At 49.8% G+C, this 11,537-nt stretch overlaps 1 protein-coding gene across 1 annotated transcript; it reads left to right on the forward strand.

Moving 5' to 3' along the window:
- The first annotated feature begins 5,451 nt into the window (after nt 1–5,451).
- Nucleotides 5,452–11,283, forward strand: LOC119372625 (uncharacterized). Its single transcript, XM_037643097.2, has 3 exons — nt 5,452–6,791; nt 9,298–9,584; nt 11,001–11,283. Exons 1-3 carry the CDS (start codon nt 5,760–5,762, stop codon nt 11,248–11,250), a joined length of 1,569 nt encoding a protein of 522 aa, XP_037499025.2. The 5' UTR covers nt 5,452–5,759; the 3' UTR covers nt 11,251–11,283.
- The last annotated feature ends 254 nt before the right edge of the window (nt 11,284–11,537 follow it).

The raw sequence follows: 11,537 nt of genomic DNA on the forward strand, positions 1-11,537 counted from the left end.
TGTATACAGAGCGTAACGTGCGGCCGAAATTTTAGGGGCGAAGCTCCTTAAAGCGGCACCCGTTCGTCCCCGTCGTAGTGCGTAACCAGTCTTAACGCTAGTACCAGATCTTGACCTCCAAGGTGGTGCCGGTGGGAGATTTCTCCTGTGCGTTGTTGAACAATAAAAAATTCGCAGCGTGCGCGTTAACTAAAAGCCGAATTCTTCTGTCTCTCATTCCCCATTAGCAGCCATTGGCATGTTCCAGTAGGAAACGTTAGTAGAAGTGTAAGTGTTAGCTAAAAGCCGATTTCTTCTGTCTCTCATTCCCATTAGCAGCCATTGTTTACCTCCAAGGTAGTGCCTGGTGAGATTTCTCCTGTGCGTGATTAAACAATAAAAATTTTGTTCAAAACGCCGTTGATTGATGAAATAAACTAACGAAAGACGCCAGATGTTTCTAAAGCAAAACGAAAAGACGCCAGCTGCTTAACGAAAGACGCCAGACGTTTCTCCTCGCACAACCGTTCACTGACCACTCCATATATATAGGCACTGGATTTTGACCTCCAAGGTAGTGCGTGTGTGCGATTTCTCCTGTGCGTGATTAAACAATGAAAATTCACAGCGTACATGTAAAATTAAAGGGAGCTGCAAGTCGTCATAACTCTCATCGAACCTTTAGTATAAACGCGGCCGATCTCACGTCGGTGATGATGTACTGGGCAGAATTTACGGAAGATTCACGGTTTACCGATGAACCTCCGCAGCTTCGCCCACCCATCATCATTCACTCCGTGGATATGCTGTGATTTTTTTCAATAAATGGACGCCGAAACGTAATTCGAAACAAAATACAATTGCAGAATATCTATATAGTTTCCTGTTTATCGATCGAGATGTCTTAAGTTGTACTCTAAAAGAGTCAAAGGATATTGTTATAATCATGATAACAGCTGTTGGGGTTTAACGTCCCAGTGAAGAATTGTATCAGCTTGCAAGAACTTCTGAGACACAATGCCCCCCACCCCCCCGCAACCCAATTACGAAAAAAAAACTTGCAGTGGCTTTGCTGCTATGCCAGGATATATGTAGCGTTAGCTAAGGTTCAGCTGATTTGTAGTCAAGAGTTCGACGAAAGTTCGTCTGGTCAGATATATTTTTATATTTATCTGTGTTATTTCTGTTGAGTATGCGATTGCTCTGCCTTTATTTGATGTGCCTTTTCATGTACCTTTGCCCCTCCTGCTTGGGCCCCTGTTTGGGCCTGAAGTATTTTGTAAATAAATAAATAAATAAATAAATAAATAAATAAATAAATAAATATCATGATGAGGATGTAGATGCGGTCACTGACCACGTCAAGGCGAAAAACACAGCTGATTATTCTTAGCTTTCTTGGTTATCAAGCTTCTCCGCTTTTCTGCGCCGCTTAGCAGTATTTGCGCTCTCCTGTCAGACCAGCCGGCACGCCAGCCGGCTGGTCTGACAAATGGCTAACCTCCCCGTCCTTCCGTCTTCCTTTTGCTCCTCCTCCTCTCCGCTATATATGTACCCCCACTGATACGTCTGCGTATGCGCGCAAAATGAGAGACGCTATCAAGCGGCTCCGGCGCAGCGTCAAACGACCACTGCGAAACGGAGGCGTACAGCAGGGCGTGCGCCGGCGCCAATGCGTCTGCCACAGCCATGACGTCACTCCTCTGGAATGCGCAGATCGGCGAGGCGCGCGCGGCGGCGGCGGCGGCTCCGGTGCGCCAGCTGTGCGCCGTGTGACGTCACTGCTCCTCACGCATGCGCAGCACCGCTCTCAAACTGCCACGCGAAGTTGCTCCGCCTCGGCCAGTGTAGTTAACGCTAAAAACATGGTAGTTGGAAACCTATGACCTTACAGTAAAACAATGATACTTGGAAACCTGTGACCTTACAGTGACGCACCAGCAGCGAGATTTCGGTGCCAATCGAGGTAAAAAAAAGAGAAACACTGCTTATCTTTTCTTCGAACGCGAAGTTTTAACGCAAAATAACAAAAAACTCACATGATCCTTTGTGCATTCGCCAAGACGACTCGAGAGCTATAGCCATCTTTTTTTTCTTCTCAGTCGATGTATAGATCCCCCCCCCCACCCCGTCCGAAAGCTTTCTGTACATAACGTGGTTTTGCACAGCCTCCAGCATTGCAAGCTTTCTGCAGCTCTCCAGGGTTTTGCACTGCCTCCATGATCGGCCTACGTTCGGCCAAGCGACAATGCCATGTGGTGCCATCGCGTGACGTCATGGTATGTGACGTCATAGCGACGTCACGACGTCATGATGGCGTCAGAAATTTTGGCGATATGGGAAGACATGATGACGTCATATAGTGACATCATCACGTCATTTTTGGCATCACTCATGTTGACGCCGATGGTGAATTTTCGCATTTTACGAGACATCTAACGTTTTGGCCTTAACGAAGAAAATGTTTGGAAGAATACGCAGTAAGGCTTTGTTCCTGTTTCTTCAGATTCGCTTCAAGTTACGTGGAAACCCTCGTTTGTTAGGTGGACCCTTTGCAATCCGCAACGTCGTGGTGGCTTTAGTGTTCCAACTGGTAGTTGAGAATAGGAGAAATTTCCTTGTATTTTTCAGTGAATGACCTTCATTTTTTTTTTCATCACATAAATGCGAAACAAGTCTTTAAAATAACTGTCATATTAGAGTCACTAGTCTTCGCAGTTGTTAATTGGCAATACCATGACAGTTTCGTGAATCAGCCTTTTTCATTTTCCTGTGCTGCCATCTGCCGTTATGTTATGGTTTTAGATGGGGGCTGGGACAACCGAGGTCGCGAGAAGGAAAGCCTCCGAGATCAAGAGGCGCTTGGCGACTTTTCTGCTAGGAGAAGGGCGCATGCGCCGTGACATCGTGAAAGAGCCAGATTAGTTTGACTAACTGAGGTTCTTTAATGCGCGCCCGAAGGGTGGCAACACGAATGCTTCCCATCTCCACCCTTGCCACATTTCTAACCTCGGCATCCCCGGCCTTGGGCTCGGTAGGGAAACGGAAAAGGAACTGAACCGCCACGGAGACAAAGAACAATAACGAGAACATTCAGCAACCCAAACTCAGTGCTGCTCTTTTGTGCACTCTCAGCTGAAGTTGAACCAGGTAATCTCTAAATGTGGGGGGCCTTGACGAGTTTCTGGCTCTGCAGGTACTTCCGGTCCATGCAGCACGCGAAGGCGTAACACTTGACCTTCTAGATCTATTTCTGTTATTCGGAGGGAAGAGTCGCCGGGGCGTGGATTCAGACAAAGGCGTGCGCACGCGGGGGGGGGGGGGGGCAATCACCTAAAGTGGGGCGCGAATTCTGCCCCATAACTTTACTCCGTCCGACCTTTCACGTCAAATTTAGTTAGTGCGCAGAGTTATGGCTACGGGTCTTTTTTGATGCTAATAGCGACCAAGGACCCCTGATGTTACATCCAGGAAATAGTTTACGCCCCACCCTTACCCCAGAAAGCCCGAGACCAATGGAACACTCTTGTGAGACGCACGTCATCGCCTCGTTTTCATTTTTTCCTCCATTGCGTAGTTCGTTCTATTTCAAACTCGACTAACGAGGGGGGAAGGGCATTGCAATGACACTTGCCCCTCCCTCCCCCCCTCCCACAAAATGAGAACCCTGCGCCCGCCTATGGAGTGAGACACCGCAGAGAGCGTAAATACCACGCGCCGTATCCAAACCATGGAGCTGTCTTTCAATCTCGAAGCGTTACGCCGAGGCCTCTCCGTTTCATTACTCGCGGAGCTGCCGTAGCGTTTTATTGCCACTGCTTTGTTATTACTGCTTGCGCTCGTATATAGTGACTTCGGTGGCAGCGCTGCCGCTCGCCATTGACTTCTTCTTTGGCGTTTCGCGCAAAGAAACTCGAGGCGCATTGGAAGGCGCGCAATGCTGAACGGCGTTCATCAAACTGTCGTGACTTATCGGAGATTAAACACACCCAGAGAAGACCAACGGCCGTGCATTCGGTGATAAAAAAATGCAGTCAGCAGCTGAGATGTTTGCAGCACGCTATGAAGGCGAAAAGATGCCTTTGTTCTATCTTTACATCGACGTGAGCTTCTAACCTTCATAGGCAACCGTTTGAGCCACGTTTGAACCACGCGTCCTCATTGAAAGAGATATATCGAAGAAAAGCTAACTCTCAACTCTTGTACGTGTTTACAGATTTGCAATGTCGCGAGGGGCAATCGATGCCCCGTCAGGCTCAAGAGAGAAGCACAGGGACCCAGAAGACACTGGTGCAGGGAAGCTACTGTCGAGGCGCCGTGATCGTGCCAAGGACAGAACCAATGTGCCGTGCTCTGAGCCTCCACCATCGAAAAAGTTGCGTCTCACCGATGGTCTCCCCTTCAACACTTACGACAATGGGCCTACGACGATCCCCCGTACTTCCTGCAGAGATAGAGCTAACGATTTGCATTGGAGGCGACAACATGCGCCGAAGGAGGTTTATCTCGACGACGCCGTCTTCAACAGTCCCAACGGACACTGCCACAACTGGGACGCACCTCTACCTTCAGGTGAAACAACTTCCGTACTTTCCCGCGATGAAGAGCATGGTTTCGCCCCTAATGGCGTAGATGATTGCTACGACAAGGGTGTGACTCGCCGTGCTCATGAACCTCTATCTTCAAACTCTGATTCCTTCGCCCAGTACTCCGACAACTACGACTCGAAAGGTGTGGTCATGAACGATCCCGTTGGCGAAGGTTATTGCGATGGTAACAGCCGATCTTATCGAACGTCCATCGCCCAGGGCAGTGGCGACAGAAACAGCAACAATGACGCCAGCTGCTTAGACTCCCACAACGCGATTCGCATAGGCCCTCGTCGATTCATGGACCGGGGTTTTGCAAGTGACAGCGATAAGAATGGTCACGCCACGCAAGCATGCATGGAGGCTGCGAATCAGAACGGTGCTGGCGGCGAGAGCACCGTTAGTGGTCAATCCCAGTACCCGCGGAGCTTTGAAGGAAGCGATGCATTTCAAGAGGAAGATCTAGGGAACACCAGGTGTACTGAAAACGTAGGGATTCCATCTTCAAGCAATAACAACACTCATTCTAAGGCAGAAGAGCACAGAGAACAAGTTGTTCCTGCAAACCTAACAGTGAACGTCGGCAGCGCAGCAGCAGTCGAAAACACAACCTCTTCCAGCAATAGTACTTCTAGCACAACAGTCTGCCCCCCGTTTGCCCAATACAGAAAGGACGCTTTAGACAGCAGCGCCAGAAGCTGCGCGTTCGACCCGCACGGCCATCATTTCAGACCTTTCGCTAGCTCTGACGTAAGCACATTCGGTGGAAGCGTTCTCTGCAACAACGGCGCTTTTTACTCGCAATTGTTCGCTTCGTGTTATCCGCATCACTATGGCGCCGCAAACAACATCAGTCTTGGAATGCCCGTGTCCTACGTCTCATGTGCTAACGATGCGAGCAGCCAGGCTGTGAATCAAGTAACCTGTGGGGCGTTCTACAATGCACCGACTTACGGCACGAACCTGTCGAAGGAACAGAATGTCAATAGCGCCCTTGAAACGGATCAACGCAACAAATTCACTGCGTCACATGGCTCGTCGTGTGTCATAGCAAAGGAAACTTCTGCCAGTGTGTTATCAACTGATACTTTTGGTGGTGACACTTTCGACCCAGGCTTGAATGGCCTAAATGCTACATACTGCATTGAGCCGATCAGAGGGCCTGTTAACGAACAAGTCCCCAGCTATCGAATGCTCCAATATCCTGGTCAAGTTATAGGCTACGGAACAAATTACTTTCGCGAAGCGGTTGGTCAGAGTTCATTTGACAGCACCTTAGGATACCGCGAGCCAAAACGGAGGTACATGAACGAAAAGATGGGCAACTGTGGGGTTGTCGAGGATCCTGAGAACAACCTCGCCTACAGCACCCCCTCAGATACATTTCACGAAGCGATCGACCAAAACACGTACGTTGTCCATGTAACGGCGGGATACAACGGTCACACGCAATTATCTGATGACCGATCAGACAACTCGAATGTCTTCACAGGCTCAAATACAAACGCCCATAATACACACATCTTTCCTGGAAGTGTCGGGCAAGACGCCAACCTCGAATACTGGGCAGACTATTACGACCAAGTACAAGGGTCCATAATCAACCGCTCGTACAACATGGTCGACTTCAATAGCAGCTCTAATGAAGCATTTGCAAGTGTTCCAGAGTTCTTTCCTCGGAAAGTCCAGGAAGCTCTCAGCAGCACGCAGACCCCCATCGTCGCCACGGGCTACGAACCCGCCATCGTGAACGGCTCCGGCGGAAGGTCGAACTTGCAGAAACAAGTATTGCCCGGGACAGTCGGACAGTGTGTCCGCGACGACTCCTCCGGGTCTGCCACGACCGCAGAGGACAGCCTCACAGCGCCCTCTGTGAAGGTGGTGACACCGGGAGTCTCGAGTGCGGAGGAGATCGCCGTACCGTGGGAAATTGGCCCGCAAGCCTGTCCGGGCGGGTGCGCGGAGGAGATGAGGTCCCTCGAGCTTCACGCAGCCCTGGAAAGTCTCAAGCCGAGCGAGCGAAAGCTCAAGTGGCCGCTACCCATCCCGCTGTTCGTGAAGCCGCGCGACAAGAGCCTGTCGTTTCGCTTCGTAGACTACGGCTGGCTATCCCAGTGCGTCTACCTCGCCGCTCAGGAGGAAGTGTTCGCCCAGACATTGGATCACAGGGGATGGCTGAAAATCTTCGTGAAGTCAACCAGAGCCGCGCACAACCTGGTCCAGGTGCAGAGTGTGTACAACTCTAGCCAGCAGCAAAAAAAAAAAAGAAAAGCGTGACGGGAAATCTTTTAATCCACATTAGATGAAATTTAGAGGACGGCGATTCCCAGTACTTAATTTATATCAACATAGCGGTACAACACTCTCCCCTTAACCAAACACTCCGTGCCATGGACCTGATGAGTTTGCACACGCAATGCTGGTAAAAGGAAGGATGGAATAGGAAGAACAGGCCCTTAATGGTCTCCTTGAGCGTACTTTTCAATTCTTAGTGGCGCCGTTGAAGATTTGGTTTCTTCTCAGAATTCTGGCGTTATTCTGGTAGACGGTATTACCCCCAGGACAGTGGTAGCGGTAGCGTGGCCAGTTTGCTGGAGGAAGTAGTGTGCAAGTTGGGATCTTAAAAATAATTTTCTCATTCTTGGCTGCAAATGGGACGTGATCAGTTTAACGGTCGAGCCGCCAGCGGTGTTGCACAGATCGCTTCAGAAGTCACTTAAAGGCTGTATCAACGTTGCACCTTCCCTCGTCGAATATCGAACTCAAGCTAGCCGTTTTTCAGTAAGCCGAGCCAATGTGACGTCAAAATAGTGAGTTAGTCATCGAAACATCGCATCTAGCTCATCACCAAGATTCTCTGCCTGTGAACGGTACGGATGAAAAGAAAGAAATGTGATACAGCGAAAGGAATTGCCGCCACACACCAACCCCCAACCCCAGATGTCGTCTCGTCCACATATGATCGTCTATTAGCGTGTGCTATTGGCAAAAATATCAACGTGGCTTAAAAGCTGTACCTTCCAGCCTCTCCTACCAGATTAATTTCTAAGATACCCGTTATGCAAAGAGTAGATAAATGAACGATAAGTGTGCCATAGTGTTCTCAGAGGCATAGCCATGCGCACAAGGGGGGGGGGGTGCGGAGGGGCAGGGGGGGCGCCCCTCTAATCACCTAGGCGGGGGGCGCAAAATCTGCCCCGTACATTAACCCTTGTAGTCACCTAAGAGGGAGGGGGGCGCAAAATCTGCTCCATACATTAACTTAGTAGGGTGGGGGGGGGGGCACTGCGATGAACGTTCGACCCCCCCCCCCCCCCCCCCCCCCTTTATGGGAAACCCTACGCACGCCTATGCTCAGAGGCATGTCTCCTTAAGTCAGCAACGGTGACAGCTTGTCAAGTTTTGTGCAGAAAGCGAACGCACCAGCTGCAGAAAATTTAGTTCGGCATAAAACGGCGGGAAGCCGTTTCGCGCCGTTTTATGCGGAAAGTCTTTTTTTTTTGCGTATACGCTGCTGCGCACTACTTCAAAACGGTGCGCATAGAGTTGTGCGTTCGGCGATATCGATTTTCTAGGCACACTTTCGCCAGGGCGTATCCGGGGGAAGGGGCAGACCGAACGCCTTAACCTCCCCTCTTAACTTATGAATGTACAAACTGATTATGGGTGTTGACGCCCATAGCTTTAGGTATCAGACTTTCCCATAAGCTCATCCCCAATTCTGGAGAATGCACCCCTGCCGTGTACTGAGGTAGACGCGCAAAGGAAGAGCTTGCGCTATATGCACATATATCTAGGCTCCGTAATTCTAGACACCCCCCCCCCCCTCGTGTTTTCTGGTGCTCTCTACTATGGCCTCCGAGATTGGACGAGCTTCACCGCATAAGCGATGCAATCTCGTAGGCCACATGCCAACGACGATGTCTCATGTTTTGGACTTTAGGTGTGCTTGTGGACATTTCAATTGCAGGTAAAATTCCAAGCGCGACTTTAGAAATACTTGGAATACCACCAGACGCTCAGTTTTATGCATCAATCTGATTCTGATTGCCCCAAAGTGTGAAACCGAAAGGCTGCCAGCAGTTCGACCTCAAAATGTCGTTGCAGTGCACACCGTGACTGCCCAAACCTCGCGACAAGCAACCTTAGGACCTGCCCACAATTTAAGTACACTCAGCGAGGAAACGTTAAATGACTACTCGCATGCACTAAGCGGCCAAGTGCTTCTTTATTGCGTAGGTTCCTACGTCGCGAGGAATCGACATGTTATATTTCTTAACTACACGCAGATGTCCGTGGATCCCTTTAGTTGCGTGCTTACAGCATAGTAAATAGCTTGCCCACGCGTCACTTCCGGTACGTTTCCTGAACGCGTCCGCCATTGGCATGCACCAGGGTAACGGCAGCTCGAATACTCTACCAAGGTGCGTGGTTCCGGCAGGAAATGCGTACTTTGAACGACCGGGCGTGGTCACCCGCGGTCACGCGCGCCGTAATTCGGATCTCTGGAGGGGGTGAGCCGATGGCTCATAGCTTTGTACGTGTTGTGCTCTCATCGCAAAGTTTGCGTTGAAGCCAAACACAGCACTGAGGTCACTTCGCTTACTGCAGCGGCCGCGTTTTGAAAGGAGTGAGCTGCTAGCCTTATTTCGTATAACACTACAGTTTGTAGCTATCGCATGCATTGCTTCGCCCGTGCAGCGAAACTGACTGTCTTTTCTTTCTTCAGACGGAGACACTGGCGGGTATGCGAGTGAAGTGCAGTGTAGTCAACAGCTACTCCAACAGCGTCGGCTACGTTCGTAACGTGCCGCGGCGCTACACGGACACCGCGCTGTTCGAGATACTCCAGGACCAGGGCGTCATCTGCGCCCAGCGCCAGAGCGGATTCATGCGGTACACCAACGGCTCTGTCGGAGACACGACCACGGGAACGGTGGTGCTCACGTTCCTGCCCGACCGACGGCTGCCGAAGACGGTCACCATCGGCCTTATTTCTTACGAGGTCACGCGCAGGTACCCAGAAGATACTTATTGATGACGGGGTACAGGTAAAGAAAGCACGGAGGCATAGATGGGAAACAGCGAGAATATGGCTCGCTGGTGAAACGTTGTTCGTCGTGCAGTGCTTATACGTCTGATTGTAGTAATGATACACAGACAATACCCACACACCCACACACATATGTGCGTGTGTATGTACTGTCTGCGTGTCAAATATGCGTGTGTATTTTCTGTGTAGCACATATGCGTGTGTATTGCCTGTGTATTGCCTGTGTAGAACATGTGTGTGTAAGACAGACAGACAGACAGACAGACAGACAGACAGACAGACAGACAGACAGACAGACAGACAGACAGACAGACAGACAGACAGACAGACAGACAGATAGATAGATAGATAGATAGATAGATAGATAGATAGATAGATAGATAGATAGATAGATAGATAGATAGATAGATAGATAGATAGATAGATAGATAGATAGATAGATAGATAGATAGATAGATAGATAGATAGATAGATAGATAGATAGATAGATAGATAGATAGATAGATAGATAGATAGATAGATAGATAGATAGATAGATAGATAGATAGATATTGCAAATGTCGCTGGTATTATTGAATTATATGTCATGTATAACTGGACGAAACAGGATCAGCCACAAAGCACCGCCATGATGAAATTTTAAGCTTGAAAGGCATGCTTTTAGCACCCGTTGTCGAGGACCTTCAAGTGAACTTAAGCCGGAAGCCAGAACCGCAATACGGGCACTAAGACGAGATTATCCGGGCAACAACCCGAAAGTTAAAAAAAAAAAAAACAGGCTTTCTGGCCCACAACCCTTTGTGCAGGACAGAATTGCATGCGCTAGATACTGCCAAAAGAGTTTCCAAAAATATTGGTTCCGAGGTCTTGCTAATGTTTCTTCACAATATCTTTGAAGGTGTAACTTCTAGTACGCTGATGTTTCATCTGCCATTTCCAATGCCGACGCGCCGAAGGCAGATGCAGGGCACCATACATTTTGGCTGTGCACTTTTATACTCAAGTGGTTGGCAAGCGGCGCCTCCTTCCAAAGAACCATCAAGTTGTCGCTTCGTTCCAGAAAATGGTAAGGCCATTAACGGCCAATGCCTTCAAGCACCTTGGCCGTTAATGGCCTTCGTTCACCTTGGCTGCAGTGGCCATTTCCTGCTGCTGTATATAATACGGAAGCCCATTTCCTTGATCATGCAATAGCAATCTATAAACTTGAGCATGGCCTTCACTGTGAACGGCCTTCTTCAGTCTTTCCCCTTGTTTCTCTTCCTTTGTGGTAGTGTTCTTCGGTCGCGACTCGCCAAGTACGCACTCATTCTCCCAAATCGCGAAAGTGCCGACAAAGAAGGTTCACCTAAAGCAAAATCCCATGTATCGCTTTGCAGGCTCACCCTACCGATACAGTGCTTCAACTGTCAGCGCCTCGGCCACTACGCCAAAAACTGCACGATGACCATTGCGTGCCGACTCTGTGGGAGCGCCCACTACTACACGGAGTGCAAGGACCGGAACAAGCCGCACTGCGTCAACTGCGGCGAGGGACACCCGTCCACCTACTGGCGTTGTCCCGTGCGCCTCGTGTTCGCGTCGTCGGACTCGCGCAACTCGTGGCTCGAGAGCGCAGTCAAGTCGTGAGCGGCGGCTACCGCTGCCACGCGTCCTCAATAAAATCACACGGTCCCTTAAGCGTCTGCCTAAAACGGCTTGAAGGCGAAAGCCATCTTTTTATTTTCAATCGAATGTATTGATCCATCACCCTGAAGCTTACGGCACCTCACGTTGTGATACACTGCCTCAGGGATCGGCTCACCTTTGAACAAAACGCGGTGTCATATGATGACGTCATCGTGTGACGTCATGATGGCGTCACTATGACGTTCGTGTTGACGCCGACGGTCACTTTTCGCGTCTCGTGAGGCATC

Source organism: Rhipicephalus sanguineus, chromosome 10 (genome assembly GCF_013339695.2).
Source record: "Rhipicephalus sanguineus isolate Rsan-2018 chromosome 10, BIME_Rsan_1.4, whole genome shotgun sequence".
Lineage (NCBI taxonomy): Eukaryota > Metazoa > Arthropoda > Arachnida > Ixodida > Ixodidae > Rhipicephalus > Rhipicephalus sanguineus.

Excerpts from the sequence above, each read along its gene's own strand:
- LOC119372625 (XM_037643097.2), top strand. The coding sequence starts at position 5,760 with ATGCTCCAATATCCTGGTCAAGTTATAGGCTACGGAACAAATTACTTT. Across the intron at positions 6,792-9,297 it reads CCGCGCACAACCTGGTCCAG|ACGGAGACACTGGCGGGTAT; the intron begins GTGCAGAGTGTG and ends TTCTTTCTTCAG. Across the intron at positions 9,585-11,000 it reads TCTTACGAGGTCACGCGCAG|GCTCACCCTACCGATACAGT; the intron begins GTACCCAGAAGA and ends ATCGCTTTGCAG.